This window comes from Euleptes europaea, chromosome 1 (assembly GCF_029931775.1).
Source record: "Euleptes europaea isolate rEulEur1 chromosome 1, rEulEur1.hap1, whole genome shotgun sequence".
NCBI classification, from domain to species: domain Eukaryota; kingdom Metazoa; phylum Chordata; class Lepidosauria; order Squamata; family Sphaerodactylidae; genus Euleptes; species Euleptes europaea.
In genome coordinates, this window is record NC_079312.1 from 6,643,802 (window position 1) to 6,670,003 (window position 26,202).

Consider the following 26,202-nt stretch of genomic DNA (forward strand, 5'->3'; position numbering starts at 1 on the left):
GGGAAAAATGCTTGTGATATATCACCACCACCCCTTTAAAGTTCTAATAACAAAGCAGGGAAGGTGGTTTTGAATAGTGACGTGGAGTGGCGGTTGAAGGGTTAAACCCCCTCTCCCTTCCCTGTGTGGCCCAAGGCAAATTGGGGCTGCATAATCATCTGGTTGAAACTCTGCAGGTGCCTCCATCTTCTAGGTGCATAAAACGCTCTTCCATAACAGGAGGAGATTTGAGGCAGGGGCTGTTCCAATTAATAATTTTCTTGTTTCCTATTTCATATGTAGTGACTGGCGTGGGGACCATTAATGTAGTACTCAGCTCCTTGGCTTTGGCTCCTGTCCTGACAGTGGTGAGGATCATCACAGTGTTCATCAGTAAGTAAACTGGGGTAGGGGTCAAGGTATGGTAGGCTCTGTGTTACCCACAATTCCCTACCAAAGTTTCCGGTAGTGCCTATTAGGAGAGAAACAAACCCACTTCCACTAAAGCAAATACGGGATTTCCATTAATGTCAAAATTAGCATGTTATAGTAGATAGTCCAGGCTAGCCCCATCTCATCAGATCGCGGAAGCTAAGCAGTTAGGACTTGGATGGGAGACCGCCACGGAAGTCCAGGGTTGCTATGTGGAGGTAGGCAATGGCAAACCACCACTTGCCTTGAAAACCCTATGGGGTTACCATGAATTGGTCATGACTTGACAGCACTTTACATGATGATGATAATGATGATGATGATAATCATAATGATGTTTCTGGCAGTGTTCCTCTCGGTAACCAGAAAAAAACGCACATGAAAAATGCCCACATGAACATTGCTCACAAAAAAAAAAACAACCACGGTCATAAATGCACACAAGAAAAAAGCCCACATGGAAAAAAGCCCACATGGAAAAAAGCTCACACGGAAAAAAGCCCACCCGGAAGAAAGCCCACACAGAAAAATACTCACATTTGAATACTTAATATTATTTATTTATTTTGTTTTTTTTAAATTACAACTATAACATAATTTTTACAACCCATAACATAACTTTTACAACTATTAATATTAATAATTACTTAATAAAAAAACTAGAGCAGAAAGAACCATATTTTAATATTTCCAAATCATGAAAAACACAATTTGTACTGGCATGATAATACCTAATAATTATTCATTTTTAATTCTTACATTTCACATTAATTTTATTCACACTTATGTAAAAGTCTCTTATTCGTTATTTAACTATATACTTTATTCCTTTACAGTGATTATTTGACATGAAAATAAAGCCATTTAACTGTTTTAATATCTCTGCCAGCTGTTGAAAACAAATCCGGAATGAATGGTGACCCCCTGGATTAAATGAGAGACCCAACATTAATTAATAAATTGAATAAATAATAATTCAGATATAAATCTTTACTGCCAATTAGCCAATCTCCTTAAGTAAGTAAGTTTATCTTCCACCTGCTCATACTGCTGCACAAAAGCGGCAGCCACGTCATGTAGTGCCTCGTATCTTCTCTTTTTCACCTCTGGGCGACCTGCTTGTGCATTACCCAATGTTAATTTGTGGCAAGCCTGGTCCCTCTGCAGTCCATCAAATAGAAACCACACACTGGGATGACTGCAGTGGAACTGGGAATTAAAAAATCCTTCACAACAGTTAGTAGTTTTTGGTGACCGTTCAAGGGCTGCATCATGATGATTCCATATTCTTATAGAAAACTGAGGATCTCTACCTGCTGCACCTTCAAGCCAACATTGTTGATTTTCCTAATGAGACTCTGACACAGATGAAAATAACACCCTTTAACCTCAGTGTTTGGAAAGGCAATCTTCACTGCATTCATACAAGCCTTCTCAAAATTGACTAAAACCTTTTGAGGTGCCAGATTTGGAATCAATAGCTTCATTATTTGAAACATTCTATTATAGGTGTCTGTGTTCTTTTTTTGGAGTAAAATGTAAATACATGGCGGATATGAATTACCCACCTTGCCATGCCACGTGTACAGTTGGTAAAACATATTTGGCACTTTATCAAATGTGCCATCGCCATAGATGGTATCTTTGTTCAATTCGAGCATAAGATCTCTACCACCTAAAACCAGAATTCTGTCTGGATTCTCCACACCTGAATCATGAAGTATGAGTTGACTATACTTTTCAGGGATGTCAAAATTTATGGTTTTGGGGTTAGGCAAATTTGTTCTGTGATAGAGAAGACTTCTTGCGAGGGATGATTGTCTGGTCATATGGGCCAATATATCATTATTTAACTCCGACAACACATTTCCCATCACATTGCGAGGAGTAGCACTTACTGCTCCCATGTCTTGCCTCTGGCACACCTTCCCTGCCCCCCATCCGGAGTCCTCAGCTGGAGGCCTGGTCTACTGCCATAAAAGCCTCTTGGTAGACCTGGCCTCCCAATGAGTCCCATTGGGAGGCCAGGTCTACCCATTGGCTTTCTTGGTAGTAGACCTGGCCTCCAGGGGCCCATAGAAGCCAATGAATAGATACTCAGGAAGCCATTTGTTGTCAAGGTAACTCATCATTTTAAACAAATAAGATGTTTTGTCGAAGGCTTTCACGGTCAGAGTTCATTGGTTCTTGTAGGTTATCCGGGCTGTGTAACCGTGGTCTTGGAATTTTCTTTCCTGACGTTTCGCCAGCAACTGTGGCAGGCATCTTCAGAGGAGTAACACTGAAGGACACTGTCCTTCAGTGTTACTCCTCTGAAGATGCCTGCCACAGTTGCTGGCGAAACGTCAGGAAAGAAAATTCCAAGACCACGGTTACACAGCCCGGATAACCTACAAGAACCAAATAAGATGTTTGCTTCCAAACATATTGTGAATACGGAAATTTTTCTACTTTGAGTATTTTTCCATGGGGGCTTCTTTCTGTGTGGGCTTTCTTCCATGTGGGCTTTCTTCCATGTGGGCTTTTTTCTGTGTGAGCTTTTTTCCGTGTGGGCTTTCTTCCGTGTGGGCTATTTTCTGTGTGGGCTTTTTTCTTGTGTGCATTTATGACCGTGGGTTTTTTTCTGTGGGCAATTTTCTTGTGGGCTTTTTTCATGTGCATTTTTTTTCATAGAACCGTTCCTCTCACCAGGCTATCCAGACATTAGGGTCTCTCCCTGTACAAAATAATTCAGAATGGAACTTTGCTTGGTGTTCCCCATTCAGATAAGAAACCATAACAATACTTGGAATGAGGAATGAGTATCAGGAAGACCGAATGAGTATCAGGAAGACCAACACTTCCTTGACATCACACAAGGGTGAAATGAAATTCATGCTTAGACTCTGGAAAGGGCTTCCGTAAGAGGATGCACATCAAAGAATCCACAGTGGGAAATATTTTGAGAATCCCAGGGCTGCTTGGCATATGGACAGAACTGCAGGCCAAGCACAAATCTCCAGATCCAAGGATTCATGTCCAGGTGAAATCATACAAATGATTCGATTACAGCTTTCCTGACCAGTCACACCTAATAAGAACAGAGAATCCAGTCTGCATAAATACTCTTGATGCAATGGGAAAAAACTGTTCCATTTGCTTGCAAACAGAGGGAACGAAACTGTGTTGGAGACAAACGTCTGTTGTTTGCCATGTCCAGCAGAATGTCTGAGCAGTCTTATGCCCATGCATTCACTGGTGAATAAATCCCGTCTCCCAGCAACCTCCCTGAGCCTTTGGTACCCTAGGGGTCGACATGCAGCTTCCACTGCTGCTGAAGAAAACACGATCAAAATTGGAACCATTTTAACTTCTTTCCTGCTTGGTTGTTTGGACTGGTTGCATTATTGTGCCGCCCTATAAGATGTGATTGGTACAAACAAACCTCAAATCCTCATCCATTGTATTTGACGCAAAGCCAATGTTTCTGTGTTTTATACTGGCTTGCCCTCCTTTATATCTCAAGTGGCCAGATGTTCCAGAAGCTTTGTTGCAGGGCTTTGCCTTTCTTTCAGAGGAGCAATCAGAGCAATTTGTGATCTCCGGTGTCTTTTGTATGAGTGTATGAGAAGGGCGTAAGAACATCAAAAGAGCCCGGCCGGATCAGACTGGTGGTCCATCTAGTCCAGCATCGTGTTTCACACAGTGGCCGACCAGTTCCTCTTGAGAGCTAAAATCAGGGCATAGAGGGTGAGGCCTTCTCCTGATGTTGCCTCCTGGCACTGGGATTCAGAGGTTGACTTCCTCTGAACATGGTGGCTCCCTTTAGACACCTTGATGAGTAGCCACTGGTAGACATATCCTCCATGAATGTGTCTAACCCCCTTTTAAAGCTGTCCATACCCATGACCATCACTACATAGTCTGACAGCAAATTTCACATTTTAATCACTTGGTGTGCAAAGAATTATTTCCTTTTGTCCATGCCCTCGAGTTCTAGTATTTTGGGAAAGGGAGAAAAAGTTCTCTCTGTCTACTTTCTGTACCCCATGAGTAATTTTATAAACCTCTAAATGAAAAGTCAGAGCTCTAAGCAGTCAGACAGCTATTTCCAGAGTGGGCAAACAGGAGGGCTAACCGGTGAGTTTGCAAGGATTTGAATGGGCACGGAGAAGTTTGAAGGGGACGACACACGAGTTAAGCTCCTGTGCGAATTCAGCATCCCGGCAAGGAAATCGAGAGTACTACACAGGATCCTTCTTGGTACAGGATTCTGCATAGCTGCACAACTGTACCTTTCCTTGTGCCTTAACATCTTTAAACAACTAAGCCATCTATGATGGTAGAAAGGTTGGAGTTTTTGCAAAGAGTAGCACTAGGAAGTAAAATTTCTGGAAATTCTGAAGCCACAGGGAAAAAAATTCCCCCAGAAAAAAACAACAACATGAAGTTGTACAGAGTCAAACCCTTGGACTATTGAAGTTAGTATTGTCTGCTCTGATTGGCAGCCACTGTCCAGAGTCTCAACTGGAGGTCTTTCTATTTCCTGAGATCCTTTTTAAAAGAAGGGATGCCGGGAACTGAACCTGAGACCTTCTGCACGCAAAGCAGAGGCTCTACCCCTGAGCTGTGGCCCCATATAGATGGGTGAAGATGTCTGATCCAGTAAAGCAGTTCTGATAGAAAATGGCACTTGCTGTTTAGTTAGGGAAATAATCAGTTTATCATTCATATGCGTATTTTGCTTGTTGTAAATAACCTCCCTGAGAGCCAGCGTGGTGTAGTGGTGAAGAATGGCAGACTCTAATCCGGAGAGCCATGTTCGATTCCCCTCTTCTCCACATGAAGTGGACCTTGGCCCAGTCACAGTTCTCTCAGAACTCTCTCAGCTCACTCAAAGGCAGGCAATGGCAAACCACCTCCGAATGTCTCTTGCTTTGAAAGCCCTAAGGAGTTGCCATAATAATAAGAGCTGGTTTTTACACCCCACTTTCCTCTACTTTTAAGGAGTCTCAAAGTGGCTTACAATCCCCTTTCCTTCCCCTCCCCACAACAGGCACTTTGTGGGGTAGGTGGGGCTGAGAGAGTTCGGAAAGAACTGTGACTGGCCCAAGGTCACCCAGCAGGCTTCATGTGGAGGAGTGGGGAAACCAACCTGGCTCTCCAGATTAGAGTCCACCGCTCTTAACCACTACACCACGCTGGCTCTCTGACTTGACCGCACAAACACACAAGTGCCATCCTAGGCTAACAGCTGGTCTTAGGAGCAGGCGGTTCTTTCTGCGTCAGGGGGAAAAAAATCTGTTCTGTTGCCGTGAAAATTTGCCAGCTCCTTCATAAAGCAATAAGCTGTTAAAAGGTATGTTTGCTCAGTACAGAGTTTGAGAGGAAGCCAACAGGATTCTGTGCTGGAGCTGAGGCCAATATTATATCTGGTACATTGCTTTGAGCCCTGACGTGGATGGCCCAGGCTAGCCTGATCTTGTCAGATCTCAGAAGCTAAGCAGGGTCAGCCCTGGTTAGTATTTGGATGGGAGACCACCAAGGAAGACCAGGGTTGCTGTGCAGAGGAAGGCACTGGCAAACCACCTCTGTTAAGTCTCTTGCCTTGAAAACCCCCAAAGGGGTCGCCATAAATCGGCTTTTACATACGTGACAGCACTTTACATACACACACATACATATTGCTTTGAAGTCCTGAGTCTTGGGAAGTGAGATTTGTGTGACATTGTTGCATTTTCTGCTTGTTGTTGAACTTCAGCGTTTGTGAGAACTCCACTACTGAACCAAGGATTTATGTTTGCATTTGTTAGGATGACTGAGGGTGGGAATTTGGGGGGTGGGGTCTCCTTCTTTTTCCCCTTTGGGAAACAGATATTTGTTTTTGCCTGCTCCATTGATTTCCACGTCTGCCAATTTTACCAATTCTTGCATTTCGAAACGGTTTGTTCTTTTCGATGTTTTTGCACCATTTATACTGTTGTTTGCCACCCCACAAGCTGGGCTATTAAGAAGGGTGTCGGTGTGCCCATTATTAAAATGTATTTATTTTACTATGTTTACAACCTGCTTTTCTCATTGAGACTCAAGGGACCTTCTGCATGCCAAGCAGGTGCCCTGTGTTTAGATAGCCCAGAAGCAGCACCCTCTTCCTCTTTTAAAAATGGCATCCTCTAGCACAGACTTGTTTCTCCATGCCTGTTGGGATTAAGTTCCCATGGATTCAAGGGTATGTTATGAACTGCCCTTGTCTGGGCATCTCTGGTGGTTTGAGGTTGTCCAGGATGTGAACCATCCCCTTTCCAATGAGCAGTTTGCTTCCATCCTCCCTGACTGGAGTATTTAAGGCTGAATTGTGCTGAACCTTACCAGGGAGTAAGCCCAAGGAAACTTGGGTGACTTACTTCTGAGTAAACCAAAAACATTCAATGGTTGGTGCCAACCAGGCAGACCCCAGGAACCATTGTACACCGGACCGTCTTCTCCCGTATGTTCTTGCCCAGGAATTATCATCACAGTGAGAGGCCTTCTTAACTGTCCCATCAATCAAAGAAGCTTGTTTGGTGGGTACACAAGAGAAGGGCCTTTTCAGTGGCAGCCCCAAGATTATGAAACAACCTCCCCAAGGAGGTGCACCTGGCTCCTCACTTTGAAAACCAGTTGAAGATGGTTTTAATTTAGGACTATATTTGGTTAAGTTTACTTGCAATCCTGAATTGGGATTTGAATGTTGGTTTTTATGTGTTTTATTTTATGTAATTTTTTCTGTATCATATGCCACCTTGAGCTCCACAAGGAAGAAGGGTAGCTAATAAACGTTTAAAATAAATACATAAAATAAACATGCCCAGCTGCATGAGTACTATGGGAGGGGTTGTTGTTTTTTTGCCAACTTCTTTTATTGGCTGCTACTCCTGGGCCTTTGACAGCAGCAGACATGCGGAAGACTTCGTGGAGCCTTGGGAAACCTCACTTGCACAGGAGGAGGTCAGGTTGTCTTTCGGAGGTCAGTTGGCAGCCCTAGTTTGTAGACGACACCTTCAGCTGCCGTGGTTTGCAGAATACAAGCATTTTAATAAATGCAAAATAGTTAATAAAAATTCAGGAGTAACCAATTTGTTTTAGGGTTTCAAGGGTAGGGAAGCTTAATTTCAGACACCCGCACCCCAAACTCAGTGAGACTTCAGCCTGAGCTGGGGTCTCGCCTAAGGAGCTGTTGGTGTTTCTTGACAAATTGGTTGCAAAACTGGCAAGAAGGCTGTGGGAAGTATCTTCTTACAGCAGTTTTTCTTTTGTTTGTTTGGGTCGGCTTCTTTTAAATATGCAACATTTTAATGCAAATATACATTTAAAAAAAAAAGGAATCTGGAGACGTTTCTTCTTGAAGCAGTTCTTGACAGAGGGACTTGTCGTTAATGTGTGTCGTTGCTTCAGAGCACTGGTTCCCAACTGGGTGTCCATGGGTCCACAAGAATTAAATTAAGGTCTGTGAAACAAAGTTAGAAAGTTCCCGGAATATAACCAGACCGAATCAAAAGATACCCAAAAGCTGATTTGCAATCCTTTTGGTATTGCTGTTGAAGAGGTTGCAGAAGAAATCCAGGAAGAGCTCATTGAATTCCAAAACGATAGGCCCTGTAAGGATGCGTTTAAATCAGTTTCTCTTGAAGAGTTCTGGTGTAAAAAAGCAATTTCATATCCTACAGTTCAGGGATTCGCCTTGCGATATCTTATGCTCTCCTCCACAACTTATTTATGCGAACAAGGTTTTCTGCTTTGCTTATAATTAAGAACAAGACCAGAAATGGATTGGAAGCAAGTGATGATATTCGTGTAGCTCTGAGCAACAGTATTAGCCCCAGAGTTGCCCAGCTTGTAAAAAGGATGCAAGCTCAAAAATCACATTGAGTTTCAATTAAAAGTTCTCTATTATAAAAAATATATTCAAATATTATTCTAAGTTTAATGTTTAACTAATATGAATATATGTTGTGTTTTGGATTTTCCAAAAAAACAAGAATTATTATAGTCTATAATATTGTTTTCTTTTCCAGTTGGTATATTTCACATTATATTATCTTTGAAGCCGCGTGCTGCCATTTATTATAGTTTCTACCATTTCTAGCATAGGTATTTTCTTCTTCCACCTTTCTGGAGGTTGGCAACCCTAGGAAGAAAAGAGAGGGGGTTGCAGTAATGGGAAGGCAGAAGGAGGGGGGAGAGAAAGGGTCACCTTAAGCCACTGGTTCCCAACCAGGGGTCCATGGACCCCCAGGGGTCCGCGAGAACTAAATCAAGGCCCGCGAAACAAAGTTATAAACCTATAATAAATTAATATTTTCAATTAAAAGTTTTCTATTATAAAAATATATTCAAATAGTATTCTAAGTTTAATGTTTAACTAACGGTTATGATCGAAGTTTATTTTCAAATTCTCAGAATTTTTATTGTGAACCTTGGGGTCCCTGCACCGAACAAAAAAGTCCTAGTGGTCCCTGGTCAAAAAAAGGTTGGGAACCACTGCTCCAGAGTGAGAATTTTGCACCGGGAGAAATGGGTCTCTAAATCACAAAACCTTTGGCCACCACAATGAACCTCTTAGCCTCTAAGGTGCTCATGAGGTCTCCTTCTGTCATTTCTTCTGCAAGAGACCAACAGTGCAATCCTAAAGAGAGTTACTCCAGCCTAAGCCCACTGAATGAATGGAGTAACCCTCTTTAGGATTGCACTGCAACAGGGCTCCCCTTCTGGAGGGAGAATCAGCAGCTTGGAAAGGAAGAAATCCTCTCTTGAGCTGTCCCCCACCCTGCCCAGGCCCCCCCTTCCGTGTGCCAGGCGAGAAAGGGCTCCAGCTGGGCATCTGGGGGGAGAGCGGCTCTGCAAGGGTTAAAGGGAACATCTGGAATGGCCCGCCCACCTAGAGAGGCATCCAGGAGACTGGGGACATGAACTGGGAAAGTCACTTCCTGCTCCGCCCCCTAAGCTGGGGAAACCTGGGGGGAGCAGGTGAGTCAATAAGATCTTGGGGGAAAAGGGGGGCGGAGGAATGGGTAAGAGGGAGCCCCAGGGGGGGCAAAGCAGCTGCCCCAAGTGCCCCCAGGTACAATCCCGCCCTTGCCAGAATGGGGTCCTGGGGATGACATCCCTGCTTGGTGGGGATAGGTGACCCGAGAGTGGGATGAAATGTACTTCATGCAAGAATTGGGCTGGATTACAGATCAAGCGTGATGTAGCTTATATAAAAATAGTACAAGGTAATTTTAAATACTGTCAGAAGACTTCTCCGGAGGTCCAGTGGCGGTGGGATTCACATGTAAGGAGGGTGGTGGGTATATGGGCGCTGTTTATTTTATAATATTATAGTAGAAGATGAAAAACTGAATTTCAAGTGCTCTTTTTGTATTCTTTGTATTTTTGTTTGTTTTTTCTTTTTACTTTTTTTAGTTATTTGTTTATGTGATTTATAATTTGTTATGTTTTTTTGGTTAAAATTAATAAAAATTTATAATAAAAAAAAAAGGATTGGGCTGGATCTGACATGCGGGTCCATCTAACTATTGTATCCAGCTTTTAGCAGAGCCTGCCTAGTTGCTTCCTGCGTAGCCCCCCCCCCCAAAGCAGAGCGCTTGAAGGCAGCTCGCCCCACTTGGTGGCCCCTGAAGGTATTTCCCCCCCCCCCCCGCTTCCCTTGCTGGATTCCATAGCTCCAGGCTGACCCCCTAGCCAGTGAGGCTGGCTACCAAACTGGGAATCAAAATAATAGAATTTCAAACTGGTATAAATGTTTTAAAAATGGAATGTGTTTTATTGAGAATGGATTGGGGAGAAATCAGTATGTGCTTAAATCATTATTGTTATCATCATCATCCTCATCATCATTATTTCAAACTGGGATAAATTTAAAAAAAATTGAATTTGATTTCTTCAGAATGGATTGGGGAAAGGAGAAATCAGTGTGCGCTTAAATTATTGTTATTATCTTTATCATCGTCATTGTCCCCAATGAGCTTCCTCCCTTTTCCCAGACTTAATTCTCCCCAGGTACCACCACCCCAAAGTCCAGGAATTTCCCGGGCTGGAGACGGCAATCCTGCTGTGAGCCCTGAACTTGCAGCTCTCCCGTTCTCACGGAGACCCCTGTGTTCCTGCCAAAGCATCTCATGTGCAGACTCTCCATGTCAGGGTTTGGGAATCCAGACCTCTCTGGTCCACAGATCTCTGAGGATCTTGGCCTCCTTCCTCTCTGGTAAAAGCCCGAGCTCTGTGTACTCCCCCCCACCCCCAATCTGGTCCTGGAATTTCCCAACCTGGAGTTGGCAACCATAACAAGGGAGAGTGTGGAGTGGACAGTCTGTGGCTCCCTTTGATTTTAGGCAAGAGATGTTTGGGGGTGGTTTGCCATTGCCTGCCTCTGCATAGCAACCCTGGTATTCCTGGGCCGTGTCCCATCCAAATACTGACCAGAGTCGACTCTACAACAGGCTAGCCTGGGCTATCCAGGTCAGGGGTTTGATTATTTGATTCTTAGACCTTTTCTTTTTCCTCAGGGAGAAGCTCCAGATGTTAGTGGGAATCATCCAGTTTTGCCTCTGCTTGTGTTGACCGCGTTAGAACTCGTGACTGAAAAAGACCCCTGTCTTGGTGATCTCGGCAGCAGAAGCTCCCCACCAGTTCTCGCACTGGGAGGAAAAGAGGCAGAAGAGCAAGGAGAACTTTTGCCCCTGCGGCAGATGGCACTCGGGCACGTAAAGATGGTGGGCGAGAAAGGCCCTGAAGCCAGAATGGGAGTTGGAAAAGTCTGGGGTGCCACGGGACTCTGGGGGAAAAGCAGGCCGAAGATCCTCCTGAGCGGGGAGGCCCTTGGCTTGGATATACAGCACCAACGCTTCAGGCGGTTCTGCTACCAGGAGGCCGAGGGCCCCCGAGACGCATGCAGCCAACTCCACCATCTTTGCCAACAGTGGCTGAAGCCAGAAAGGCACAGCAAGAAGGAGATCCTCGACTTGGTTGTCCTGGAGCAGTTCCTGACCATCCTGCCCCTGGAGATAAAGAGTTGGGTCAGGGAATGTGGGCCGGAGACCAGTTCCCAGGCGGTGGCCCTGGCAGAAGGCTTCCTCCTGAGCCAAGCGGAGAAGCAGAAAGAGCAGGTGAGTGGGTTTCATCCTGGCAAAGCAAGAGCATCTGAGAACCGGAGTCTTTCCCCAAACATCTCTGCTTTGGCTTCCTGTCTTGAAAACCTCCATACTAACAAAGACTACAGTCAACAATAGCCATGCAGATTAGCTTTGGATTTCACACATTAACAGATCACTTCAGGATACAATGGTTCCATATCAACATACCACACCCTCATTAGCACATTAGCTTGATACTTACAGGACAATGGTTAGCACATTACCTTTGTTACTTTTTGCAGGACAATGATTCAGCTCAAACCCAACCCCTTTCTGACTATATATTACTCTTCCTACACACTTGACACTGAGAGACACTGTCCTTCAGTGTTACTCCTCTGAAGATGCCGGCCACAGCTGCTGGCGAAACGTCAGGAAAGAAAATACCAAGACCACAGTCACACAGCCTGGATAACCTACGAGAACCATCTCTGCTTCTTTCCCACACAGATGAAATTTCTCTCCCTATTTAGGAAGCCACTTCTAGAGGGCAAGTGCTACGTGGGGTGTTTGGGTGCTTCCCTGCCCCTTCTGGGTCACGATCCAGGATGTGGGGGAAGCCCAAGCCAGGTTCTAGCCCCACTGATAGCAGCAGGGGGTGGAGGGGCAGAATCCTTCCCTTTACTCCTCTGAGGCTCTGCCTCCTCTCTTTTTCCCCTACATGGGATCCTGGCTGCTGTTTCAGGTACATGGACCATTCATGGAGATGTTTGCTGAGTCAGAAAAGGATCTATCAAAAACCTTCCAGAATCACCAGTTCGGGGCCATCAAGCAGGAGGATCCAGCACCAGACACCTCCCCAGGTAAGGATTCCTTGTGCCTGATCTGCTGTGATGGTCCCAAGATAAATGTTGTCTCAGTCTTTCTCTCCAGGATGCCTGAAGTTCATTGCCACTATTTCTAGTCCTTTGGCCCCTGTTTGAGCGACTGGATTGTCCTCTCCCTCCCAGACTTTGGAACGGCATCCCTGACGCTTTTCAAGTCGTCTCCTCTTTGCGATGGGGCAGAAGCAGCCGCTATGCAGCCAGCTCAGACCGAGGAAGGTCCCGTGTCCTTTGAGGAAGTGGATGTAGATTTCACCAAGGAGGAGTGGGAGCTGCTGAATCCAGGCCAGAGGGCTCTGGCCATGGAAGTCACGCTGGAGAATTTGGGGAATGTGGCCTCTCTGGGTAAGGATCCTCCTCCTCCTCCCCCTCTTCCTACTCTTCCTCTTCCTCTTCTTCTTCTTCTTCTTCTTCTTCTTCTTATTATTATTATTATTATTATTATTATCATGGTCCACAAGGCAGTGAACATAAAAAACATTAAAACATCTGAGCTGTTAAAAATACAGTTAAAATAATAAATTAATTCAATTAAAACACAACAACAACAGGAGGGCCAGTAACCGTTATGGGGCATATGTCAGATGGAACAAAAAAAGTCTCCACCTGCTGGTAAAAGACCCCAACAGAAGAAACCAATAGACACCAATGGGGAGGAAGTTCCAAAATTTTGGTGCCACGACCGAGAAAGCCCTAGTTTCAGATAGGTAGTTTACTTGATAGATGCTGAAGTAAATTAATCTCCGGGACTGTTGTTAGTGATCAGTACACTCAAAGGAGTTTGTGAAGCAGGAGTAGGTGGCATGATACCCAAACTCTGCCCTCCTGAGCCTATTTCTTCTGGCCTGGTTGGGATTTAGAATCTCACTGCTGGCAGCCGAACTCTTTTCTGATTCAGAGTTAAGGGGGTGGGTGGGCAGAGTGACTGCTTCCTTTCTGCCCTTTGGATGGGAGGGATGTTGGCCAGTATGCTTCCTGTCTGCCCTTTGGAAGAGGTGGGCTTGTCAGAGAGGATGATTGCTGAACACACATGAATAAACATGAAGCTGCCTCATAATGAATGGACCATAAAGGTCAGTATTGTCTGCTCAGACTGGAAGCACCACTCCAGGATCTCAGATGGATATTGCACAAAACCTACTGCCTGGCCCTTTTTAACTTGAGATGCCAGGGATTGAATCTGAGACTTTCTGCATGCTTCCACTGAGCCACAACCCCTGCTTTCTGCCCTTTGGATGAGATGGGCTTACCAGAGAGGATGCTTCCTGTCTGCCCTTAGGGTGAGGTGGGCTTATGAGAGAGGATGCTTCCTGTCTGGCCTTTGGAAGAGGTGGGCTTGTCGGAGGGGATGCTTCCCTCTGGGCTGACTCTTGGTCACAGCTGCATTCCTGACAAGTACTTCAGCCCAAGCTTGGAGCAGCACTTTTAAAGATCAGGTGATGCTCCCAGGCTCATGTTCAGGTATCCTACCTGCTACATCCTTGTGCAGGTTAATGTTCTTAGCCTCCAACCTTTTAGCTTTTGGTTGAGAAGGCAGGGACCCAAAGTGAGATTGATATGGAATATTTATTTATGCCGCCAGAAAAGCCAGGAGGAACTCAACTCTTTTTGTTTCTCCCCAAGGAGAACTTTTGACTCCTAGACCTGAAGAAGAAAAGATGTTTGCCCAAAATTTCAAGGAAAGAGACAGAACAGGAGGTAGGTACCGAGAAGGGAGATATTTTGTTGCCTTGGAATTGTGGGACTTGGTCTGAGGGCTAGTCCCTGGTGATCTTACAACAAAATAAACCTGGTTGTTTTCCACACTGGGACTGGCTCATAGGGTTTCCCTGTTGCTGCTACAGCTGTCAAAACAGCACACCAGCAATGGGGCTTCCATGTGGCAGGCTTCCCCATACTTTCCCTGCCCCAGACTGCCAAGGTGGCCATTCCCCACTCTCATCTTCACCCTTGTTTTTTTTTGGGGGGGGAGGGGCTTTTTAAAAATCTGCAGTTGACATATTGGACATCAACACAAGTATAGTGTCCAGATCATGTGAAGTGATGGTATCGCTTTACTCTGCTCTGGTTAGACCTCACCTAGAGTATTGTGTTCAGTTTTGGGGACCACAATTCAAGAAAGATGTAGACAAGCTAGAACGTGTCCAGAGGAGTACAACAAAGATGGTGAGGGGTCTGGAGACCAAGTCCTATGAGGAAAGGTTGAAGGAGCTGGGTATGTTTAGCCTGAAGAGGAGAATACTGAGAGGGGATATGAAAACCATCTTCAAGTACTTGAAGAGCTGTCATATAGAGGAAAGTGCTGAGTTGTTTTCTGTTACCCCAGAAGGTCGGACCAGAACCAATGCGTTAAAATTTAATCAAAAGAATTTCCATCTAGACATTAGGAAGAATTTTCTAACAGTTAGAGCGGTTCCTCAGTGGAGCAGGCTTCCTCGGGAGGTAGTAAGCGCTCCTTCCCTGGAGGTTTTTAAGAAGAGGCTAGAGGTCCATCTGTCAGCAATGCTGATTCTATGAATTTGGGCAGTTCATGAGAAGGGGGGCATCTTGACCATCTTCTGGGCACTGGGGGTATGTGGGGGAGGTAGTTGTGAGTTTCCTGCATTGTGCAGGGGGTTGGACTAGATGACCCTGGTGGTCCCTTCCAACTCTGTGATTCTATGATATCATTATAGCATTATAACAATCTATCAGGTTCTCTACACCTGGTTAATCTTCTGCCTTTGGGCCTGCAAGCTCTGTGGCTGGTTGTCTCTCCATTTTACCTCACCTATGATGGGATTGTTTAGAATAATAGAATCATAGTTGGAAGGGACCACCAGGGTCATCTAGTCCAACCCCCTGCACAATGCAGGAAACTCACAACTACCTCCCCAGTGGCCCCCATTCCATGTCCAGAAGATGGCCAAGATGCCCTCCCTCTCATCATCTGCTTAAGGTCATAGAATCAGCATTGCTGACAGATAGCCATCTAGACTCTGCTTAAAAACCTCCAGGGAAAGGGCGCTCACCAACTCCCGAGGAAGCCTGTTCCACTGAGGAACTGCTCTAACAGTTAGAAAAGTCTTCCTAGTGTCTTCCTAATATCTTCCTAATGTTTATTTTATGCTCAGAGATAATGTAATACAGGGTGCCATCTCATTATGTTTTAAATTCTGAGATGTTTTATATTGTATATTTTAACTGTTAGAAGCCACCCTGAGCCCTGCTTGGTGAGGAGTGGTGCAGGATAAAAGTTGAATTAAAAAAAAAATGACGGTAGCTGCTTTGGATCACCATTGGATGGGGTATAAATAATAAAATTTTAAAAATAAAATAATAAAATAAAATTTCATTATGAGGACAAAATGGAAATTTCCCACTAAGTCCAAATGTCCAAATCTCCAGCAAGCGTCTCTCTAGCTGGTTTAACCTGTGGACCAATTTGCCTTCCTGTTAAATCTTTGGCAAGGATCTGGAAACTGTTTCTGCAGGGAAGTAATTTTGGGTTTTTTTCTTTGTTGGAGGCTCTGTTACTTACTTGTGCTCTGTTTTTGACCTTTCAGGAAGTGATGGGCAGAGAAGTGAGAATGAGCGAGAACCTTATGGGATGTTGGTAGACAGAGCCTGGCAGCCAGAGGTGGATAAAAACATCATGAATCAAGAAAGAACAAAAACGCAGGAAGGAAACCTCACACAGAATCTGCAAAGTACATCTCCTACGTCTCCAGGAGGGTACTCGCAGGTTACCCCAATCCAACAAGAAACCAAGAACGGAAAGGGAAAGAATGAGTGTCCTGTATGTTCCAAAAACTTCAGCAGTAAATCGAGTCTTAATGTACACCAAAGAATTCACACAGGGGGGAGACCTTACATATGTTCAGAGTGTGGCGAGGCCTTTCGCGAAAAAGCACACCTTACTTCACATCAGAGAACCCACACAGGAGAGAAACCGTATACGTGCCTGGAATGTGGAAAAAGCTTCAGCCAGAGCAAAAATCTGACTTCCCATCAAAGAAGCCACACGGGTGAGAAGCCATACAAATGCACTGAGTGTGGAAAGGGTTTTAGTCAGAAGGCAAATCTAGTGAAACACCAAGGAACCCACACAGGGGAGAAACCATATAAATGTCTGGAAAGTGGAAAGAGTTTAAGTCAGAGCGCACTCGTTACTGCACATCTGACAACTGATATGCGAGGGAAACAGCATAAATGCCTGGACTGCAATCGGGGCTTTTTAAATATGTCAGACCTGGTTCGACATCAGAGAATTCACACAGGAGAGAAGCCATATAAATGCTCAGAATGTGGGAGGAGCTTCAGCCAGAGAGCAAACGTTCTTAGACACCAAGAAACCCACACAAGGGAGAAACCATATAAATGTTCAGAATGTGGAAAGAGCTTCCGGTGGAACGCACAGCTGATTTCACATCAGACGGTCCACACGGGGGAGAAAATGTGCAAATGCTCAGACTGCGGCCAGAGCTTCTGTAGCACCTCCAACCTGGTCAGACATCAGAGAATCCACACGGGGGAGAAGCCATATAAATGCTCGGAATGCGGAAAGCGCTTCAACCAGAGGACCAATCTAACGTCGCATCAAAGAGTCCACGCGGCGGCAAAACTATATATTGCCTTGGGGTACGGAAAGAGCGAAACGCCAAGCCTGGACCCCCATGCTGCACACTGTGCTACACAACCCCAGTGTTCGAGCCCCCTCACTTTAAACCAGAATAGCAAAGAGCAGCAGCGCCCTCCGCTGGACACCACCCAGTTTGTGCGGCTTTATTTCAGTAGCCTCCTTAAAAATACCCCTGCTACTTAAGGTCGCCGTACTGGAGATGACTGGCCCAGGCTAGCCCAGTCTCATCAGATCTCAGAAGCTAAGCAGGGTTGGTCCTGGTTAGTACGTGGATGGGAGACTACCAAGGAAGTCCAGGGTCACTACACAGAAGCAGGCAGTGGAAAACCTTGTGGGGTCACCCTAAGTTGGGCCGCAACTTGGTGGCATTTTATACATACACACACTGGGGATGCCAGGATTGACTGTAGAACCTTCTGCTTGTAAAATATGGGCTGTGGCAATCAGCCTGGTTAGTGAGGAGTTATTTGAAATTATATATATGTGGACTTTCTGCCAGTCAGTTTCACCAGGTGTCCACGAGTTCTGTCATAATGAGATAGGATTGCCCTGTCCTCTACCGTTTCCAGGTGTACATTATTCTTTTTCAGATGGAGCGTCCAGAACTGTGCACATTACAGCAAATGTGGGCACACTAGAGATCTGGTGGTTGTGCAGTATGCCGAGATCCTTCTGGAGCTCTTCACATTCCGATTTTGTTTTAACCACCCTAAATAATTTGGTGTCATCTGCAAACTTGGCTACTTCACTGTTTAACCCCAACTCCAGGTCATTGATGAACAGGTTGAAAAGCACCGGTCCCAACACAGATCCCTGAGGCACCCCACTGCTCACATCCCGCCATTGTGAGAACTGACCATTGATTCCTACTCTCTGCTTCCTATTTTTCAGCCAGCAGAGCAGAGAGTAGGAATCAATGTTCATTTTTCACAATGGCGGGGTGTGAGCAGTGAGGTGCATCTGTGTTGGGACCGGTGCTTTTCAATCTGTTCATCAGTGACCTGGAGTTGGGGTTAAACAGTGAAGTAGCCAAGTTTGCAGATGACACCAAATTATTTAGGGTGGTTAAAACAAAATCGGAATGTGAAGAGCTCCAGAAGGATCTCTGCATACTGGAAGAATGGGCATTAAAATGGCAAATGAGATTCAGTGTGAGTAAGCGTAAAGTGATGCATATTGGGACAAAAAATCCCAACTTCACATATACATTGATGGGATCTGTGTTGGCAGCAACAGACCAAGAAAGGGATCTTGGGGTGGTAGTGGATAGCTCAATGAAGATGTCAACCCAGTGTGCGGCTGCTGTAAAAAAGGCAAATTCCATGCTGGCCATAATTAGTCGAGGAATAGAGAATAAAACTGCTGATATCATACTGCCCTTGTAAAAATCTGTGGTGAGACCACACTTGGAATACTGTGTACAGTTCTGGTCACCACACCTAAAAAAGGATATTACAGAGCTTGAGAAGGTGCAGAAAAGAGCAACCAAAATGATTAGGGAACTAGAGCAACTGTCCTATGGGGAGCGGTTAAGATGCTTAGGGCTGTTTAGCTTTGAAAGAAGGCGGCTGAGGGGAGACATGATAGAGGTCTATAAAATTATGCATGGTTTGGAGAGAGTGGACTAGAACACGGGGTCATCTGCTAAAGCTGGAGGGTGGGAGATTCAAAACAGATAAAAGGAAGTATTTTTTCACACAACGCATAGTTAAATTGTGGAACTCCCTGCCCCAGGATGTGGTGATGGCTGCCACTTGGAGGGCTTTAAGAGGGGAGTGGACATATTCATGGAGAAGAGGGGTATTCATGGCTATTAGTTAGAATGGATACTAGTCATGCTGCATACGTACCTGTTCTCTCTAGTATCAGAGGAGCATGCCTATTATTTTGGGTGCGGTGGAACACAGGCAGGATGGTGCTGCTGCACTCGTCTTGTTTGTGGCTTCCTAGAGTCACCTGGTTGGCCACTGTGTGAACAGACTGCTGGACTTGATGGGCCTTGGTCTGATCCAGCAGGGCCTTTCTTATGTTCTTATGTGGAAAGTGCTGTCAAGTCGTAGTCGACTTATGGCAACCCCGTAGGGTTTTCAAGGCCAAAGATGTTCAGAGGGGGTTTGCTCCATGTAGCAACCCAAGATTTCCATGGTAGTCTCCCATCCAAGTACTAGCCAGGACTTACCAGGAGAGCTAGCATGGTGCAGTGGACTAAGAGCAGTAGTTAAGGGCTCCTTCCCTGGATGTTTTTAAGCAGAGGCTAGATGGCCATCTGTCAGCAATGCTGATTCCATGACTTTAGGCAGATCATGAGAGGGAGGGCATCTTGACCATCTTCTGGGCATGGAGTAGGGGTCACTGGGGGTGTGGGGGGGGAGGCAGTTGTGAATTTCTGCATTGTGCAGGGGGTTGGACTAGATGACCCTGGTGGTCCCTTCCAACTCTATGATTCTGTGACTCTAATCTGGAGAACCTGGTTTTATTCCCCACTCCTCCACATGAGCAGCCGACTCTAATCTGGTGAACCAGGTTGGTTTCCCCACTCCTACACATGAAGCCAGCTGGGTGACCTTGGGCTAGTCACAGCTCTCTCCGAACTCTCTCAGCCCCACCTACCTGACAAGGTGTCTGTTGTAGGGAGAGGAAGAGAAGGAGATTGTAAACCGGTTTGATTCTCCTTAAAAGGTAAAAAAAGTCGGCATATAAAAACCAACTCCTCCTCCTCCTCTCCTCCTCCTCTTAGCTTCTGAGATCCGATGAGAGCAGGCCAGCCTGGGCCATCCAGGTCAGGGCACTAGGGATCTACACAAGGGCAGTATAGTACTGGTCATGTTTTGTTCAATCCCATCTCTAATAATAATCTTCTTTTTCACTGATGCTGCACAGTCAAAGGCAGCGGCTTCCCTATGAACTTGTGGAAGACTTTGGCTGGTATTGGAAAAGGATGGTGGACAAGAAGGGCCATTTTTGCCATATGGGTCTTTTTTGTTTCAAGAAGCACGGCTTCTGCTGCTCTTGTTGGGATCTTGACAGTTTGTGTATGTTGTCACCATAATGAAATCTCACTTAGCTCGATTACTAATGTCCCGTGTACAGTTGTGGTAACCAGTAATTGTACTGAGTGAGGACGAAAACTTTCCCCCACGTGCCGGATTCTCGGTCTTAAAAATGTACTTTTTGAAACTTTAGGACAAAACTTTGGGGAGGGGCTGTGGCTCAGTGGTGGAGCCTCTGCTTGGCATGCAGACGGTCCCAGGTTCAATCCCCGGCATCTCCAGTTAAAGGGACTAGGCAGGTAGGTGATGTGAAAGACCTCCGCCTGAGACCCTGGCGAGCCGCTGCCGGTCAGAGTAGACAATACTGAGTAGACAATACTGACTTTGATGGACCAAGGGTCTGATTCAGGACAGCTTCATGTGTTCAAGAGGTTTTGAAATAATAAAGCTTTTCTCAAAAGACGTGTGCTTTTTTTACCCAAAATAGAGGAATATCATATAGAGAACTGGGGATTGATTTTATAATATGTCTTTCCATCTCAGGATTTGTCTTGTTAGCCAGCAGGGAACTGGCATGGGAGCTTAATATGTGGGGGACTCTTGCTGCCTATTTATTTATTTATGTACTTCTTTTGCGGTGCTGGAAAGTGCCCCAAAGTCACTCCTGACTTATGGGGACCTCGTAGGGTTTTCAAGGCAAGAGACACTCAGGGGTGGTTGGCCACTGCCTGCCTCTGCATGGGCTGAGGGAGCTCTGAGAGAACTGTGACTGGCCCAAGGTCACCCAGCAGGCTTCATGTGGAGGAGGGGGGAATCGAACCCGGTTCTCCAGATTAGAGTCTGCCGCCCTTAACCACTACACCACACCGGCTCTCATGTTTACTTCTTTTATAACTCCCTTTTCTCCCAAATGGGGACCCAAAGCGGCTTATCTGGAGAACTGGGTTTGATTCCCCACTCCTCCACATGAAGCCAGCTGGGTGACCTTGGGCAAGTCCCACTCTCTCAGCCCCACCTACCTCACAGGGTGTCTGTTGTGGGGAGGGGAAGGAAAGGTGATTGTAAGCCGGTTTGATTCTTCCTTAAATGGTAGAGAAAGTCGGCATATAAAAACCAACTCTTCTTCTTCTTCGACCAACATTGCTGCAAACTGTTTCTGCTCTGGTTAGCTGCCCTGGCCAGGAAAGGGCAGGATAGAAATTAAATTAAAAAATAAATATTTTTCCCCCGCTAATTCTCACCTGGGTATAAAGCAGGGGTCGCTGGGGTGTGTGTGTGTGGGGGGGGGAAGGTAGTTGTGAATTTCCTGCATTGTGCTGAGTTTGGACTAGATGATCCAGCAAGTCCCGTCCAGCTCTGTGATTCTATGGTTCCACCCCTCTAGTGGGAAAGCAAAATAATAATAATAATGAGACATATGAACTGTTATGATCTAATATTCTCAAAAGCAATCAGGGCCTGCCCAGCGATTGCCATATTAGCCACAAGAGTTTGCTACAATGTAGGGTGTTGGAGTGAGTGTTGGAGGAGAGGGTTACGGATACCCTGGACTGCCAAAAAAACTAATCAGTGGGTTCTAGATCAAATCAAGCCTGAACTGACCCTAGAAGCTAAAAGGACTAAACTGCGGCTGTCGTATTTTGGTCACGTTATGAGATGACAAGAGTCACTGGAAAAGACAATCATGCTAGGAAAAGTTGAGGGCAGCAGGAAAAGAGGAAGACCCAACAAGAGATGGACGGACTCAATAAAGGAAGCCACAGCCTTCAATTTGCAAGATCTGAGCAAGGCTGCCAAAGACAGGACACTTTGGAGGGCTTTCATTCATAGGGTCGCCCTGAGTCGGAAGCGACTTGACGGCCCTGAACACGCGCGCGTGTAGGGTTGCCAACTCCAGGTTGAGAGTGACCTGGGGATTTGGGGGTGGGGCTTAGAGAGGGTGGGGTTTGGGGAGGGGCCTCAGCAGGGTATGTGTGTGTGTTAAGTGCCGTCAAGTTGCTTCCGACTCATGGCGATCCCCTTCTGGATGCACACCTTAACGTGGTGAGGGGGTTTGTGTGGGTCAGGGAAGCCGAGAGCAATCCCGTAAGGGGTCTAGACTCGATCAAGAGATTAAACTCCTAGCAGAGTCACTCAAGGCAGAACGGTCACAGCTGAGACACCAGACGAAGATGCACCCACCCCCTTAAGGGATCCATGGCCACATCCGCAGAAGAGAACAGGCGGTTCCAATGGGGATGGGGGCAGGGGAATCCCTGAAGGTTCGCTACTGGGCAGCAGCAGTAGTGGAAGGTGACACCGGCGGAGGATCTTTCGTAGACAACGGCAGCGCCACTACGGCTAACCCTGGTTAGTACTGCGCAGAAGGCGGCACTGGTAAACCACTTCCGACCAACCTTTACCTTGAAAACCCTAGGATGAGACAGCAGGGGATAATGCCATAGCATCCCCCTTCCAGAGACTTGTTCTCCAAGGGAACGGATCTTCGTAGCGGGGACAGCAGTTGCAATTCCAGGGGAGCTCCAGGCCCCACCAGGAAATTCCTCCTCCTGGCAAATCAAAGGGGGGTTAGGGGGGGAGGGGGTGGCGCTTCCTACCACGCCCCCTTCCCTTGCAAAACGCGGGCGCTGAGTTTTGGGATCCGGTGAGTGCCAAGACCCTTTGACACCCTTGCAATACAGAAAGCGATCGTGGGTGGGGTGGGGTGGGGTGGGGGGTGGCAGGGATGCTGGGGAGCGAGCCCCTCGGAAGTCTCGGGTCTGCTGCTTCAGACCAAAGGCTGGCCGAAGGAGCCCCCTCCCTGCTTCTTTGCAAAGGGGAGCCCCCCGTGCATTGGGCCGAAGAGGGGGGGGGTTCCCCCTGCCCCACTGTGCCCAAATCCCCCCCCCCCCCGGCCAAGCTCAGCCGGTCCCTCCCTGCAGCGCGGTCCTGCGGTCCGGGTTCCAGGGGCGCCAATCAGGTGCCGGGTTGCCAATTCTGGGTTGCGGAATGCCTGGACCTTTGGGGGCGGGGCCTGCAGAGGGGCGGGGTTTAGGAAGGGGGTGGAGCCGGTATGACGTCATAGAGCCCCCTTCCTCCAAAACAGCCGTTGTATCCAGGGGAACTGACCTCTCCAGTCTGGAAGGAAGCTCTCATTTATAACTGTTAAAAGCAATCTGTATATATACATTTTTTTTTAAATTTCAGACCCAGTGAGGTTTCTGTGTGGCTTCCAGCACGGTGTTTATGAATATATGTTGTGTTTCGGATTTTCCAAAAAACAAGAATTATTATAGTCTATAATATTGTCTATAATATTGTCTAATATTTTCCAAAAAACAAGAATTATTATAGTCTATAATATTGTCTATAATATTGTCTAATATTTTCCAAAAAACAAGAATTATTATAGTCTATAATATTGTCTATAATATTGTCTAATATTTTCCAAAAAACAAGAATTATTATAGTCTATAATATTGTCTATAATATTGTCTAATATTTTCCAAAAAACAAGAATTATTATAGTCTATAATATTGTCTATAATATTGTCTAATATTTTCCAAAAAGCAAGAATTATTATAGTCTATAATATTGTCTATAATATTGTCTAATATTTTCCAAAAAGCAAGAATTATTATAGTCTATAATATTGTCTATAATATTGTCTAATATTTTCCAAAAAGCAAGAATTATTATAGTCTATAATATTGTCTATAATATTGCCTAATATTTTCCAAAAAAACAAGAATTATTATAGTCTATAATATTGTCTATAGTATTGTCTATTTTCCAAAAAACAAGAATTATTATAGTCTATAATATTGTCTATAGTATTGTCTAATATTTCCCAAAAAACAAGAATTATTATAGTCTATAATATTGTCTATAATATTGTATAATATTTTCCAAAAAAACAAGAATTATGATAGTCTATAATATTGTATAATATTTTCCAAAAAACAAGAATTATTATAGTCTATAATAGAGTCTATAATTATTATAGTCTATAATATAATAGTCTACAATATTGTTTTCTTTTCCAGTTGGTACATTTCACATTATATTATCTTTGAAGCCGCGTGCTGCCATTTGTTATAGTTTCTACCATTCCCAGCATAGGTATTTTCTCCTTCCACCTTTCTGGAGGTTGGCAACCCTAGGGAGAAAAGAGAGGGGGTTGCAGTAATGGGAAGGCAGAAGGAGAGGGGAGAGAAAGGGTCACCGTAAGCCACTGGTTCCCAACCAGGGGTCCACGGACCCCCAGGGGTCCGCGAGAACTAAATCAAGGTCTGCGAAACAAAGTTATAAACCCATAATAAATATTTTCAATTAAAAGTTTTCTATTATAAAAATATATTCAAATATTATTCTAAGTTTAATGTTTAACTAACAGTTATGATTGAAGTTTCTTTTCAAATTCTCTGAATTTTTATTTTGAACCTTGGGGTCCCTGCACTGAACAAAAAAGTCCTAGTGGTCCCTGGTCAAAAAAAGGTTGGGAACCACTGCCTTAAGCACACAGTGCAGGAGGCTTCAATTGAAGGAGCCTTGGTGAAATCTCTGGCTCCTCTCTGCCATTTCTGCCAGAGAAAACAAATTGGCCTTTAGTGTGAATCAGCCCTTATTAACTGGCGGAGTCAATTTGATCTAGAAGGGTGGGACAAATCCCATTTCAAGGAGCAAGCAGGACTTTATTATTTATTTGCTTGCTTCCTTCATACCCTGTCTTTCTCCCCAAAAGCGACCCAGAGAGGCTTGCAATTTCCCCCTGTGCTCCGTTTTATCCTCACAACAACCCCACGAGGTAGGCTAGGCTGAGAGTGGGGGACTGGCCCAAGGTCACCCAGTGAGCTGCCATGGCGGAGTGGGTTCGAACCCGATTCAAGACCATTTCAGCTGACGGTTAGAGCAGTTCCTCGGTGGAACAGGCTTCCTCTGGAGGTGGTGGGCTCTCCTTTGGAGGTTGTTGAGCAGAGGCTAGGTGGCCATCTGACAGCAATGCTGATTCTGTGACTCACTATGAGTTTAGGCAGATTGTGAGAGGGAGGGCAGGAAGGGATCAGCCAGTGCACAGCTTTTGTGGTCCTCTCTCATATGCCAGGGTAATGCCAATCGCCACTCTGGGGTCAGGAAGGAAATTTCCTCCAGGCCGGATTGGCTAGGGATCTTTGAATCATAGAGTTTGAAGGGACCACCAGGGTCATCTAGTCCAACCCCCTGCACAATGCAGGAAATTCCGAACTACCTCCCCCACACATACCCCCAGTGACCCATACTTCATGCCCAGAAGTTGGCCAAGGTGCCCTCCCTCTCACCATCTGCCTAAGGTCATAGAATCAGCATTTCTGACAGATGACCATCTAGCCTCTCCTTAAAACCTCTAGGGAAGGAGAGTTTACCACCTCCTGAGGAAGCCTTGAAGTCCCCCCTCCTCTTCCTCTGGGCATAGGGCAGGTGTCACTGGGGGAGGGGGGGAGGTAGTTGTGAATTCCCTGCATTGTGCAGGGGATTGGACTAGATGACCTTTAGGGTCCCTTCCAATTCTATGTTTCTAAGATACCTGATGAAGGGAGCTATAGCTGTCGAAAGCTCATACTCTGAAAACCTTGTTGATCTCTAAGGTGCTACTGGACTTGAAATCTAGCGGATCCTAGACCTGCATTCTTTCTGCTACACCACACTGGCTCTCATCTAGCCTTATAAAATATCTTTCTTCTGCCACAGCACAAGCGTTCACTTACAAATTATCTGGCTGGCTTTGCAGGATGTCTGAGCTGCCACCCGCCCATCTGGGTAATTCTTGCCTGACACAGGAACCTAGTGGAAGAGGCAGATTTGCTGAAGGTTGTGGACCGAAGAAGGGAGAGCCAACTTTGATTGGCCCCGAGGCCGGAAGAGGGTCTGAAACCATGGAGGATGAAACCATGGAGGATGGGAGCAGAGGGGGATTCTCGGAAAGGTCTGTGCAGAACAATCCAGATAAAGACTCTACCAGCTCAGTAGCACAGCTCCATCACTTCAGGCACTTCCGCTACCAAGAAGCCAAAGGGCCCCGAGAAGTTTGCAGCCGACTCCACCATCTTTGCCGCCAGTGGCTGAAGCCGGAAAGGCACAGCAAAAGTGAGATGCTGGACCTGGTGATCCTGGAGCAGTTCCTGGCCGTCCTGCCCCCGGAGATGCAGAGCTGGGTCAGGGAATCCGGGCCGGAGACCAGTTCCCA

At 45.7% G+C, this 26,202-nt stretch overlaps 1 protein-coding gene across 1 annotated transcript; it reads left to right on the forward strand.

Moving 5' to 3' along the window:
• Positions 1-12,578: 12,578 nt before the first annotated feature.
• On the forward strand, positions 12,579-17,192 carry LOC130476392 (zinc finger protein 501-like). The gene is made up of 3 exons (XM_056848365.1): positions 12,579-12,733; positions 14,012-14,086; positions 15,934-17,192. Exons 1-3 carry the CDS (start codon positions 12,583-12,585, stop codon positions 17,190-17,192), a joined length of 1,485 nt encoding a protein of 494 aa, XP_056704343.1. The 5' UTR covers positions 12,579-12,582.
• Positions 17,193-26,202: the final 9,010 nt, after the last annotated feature.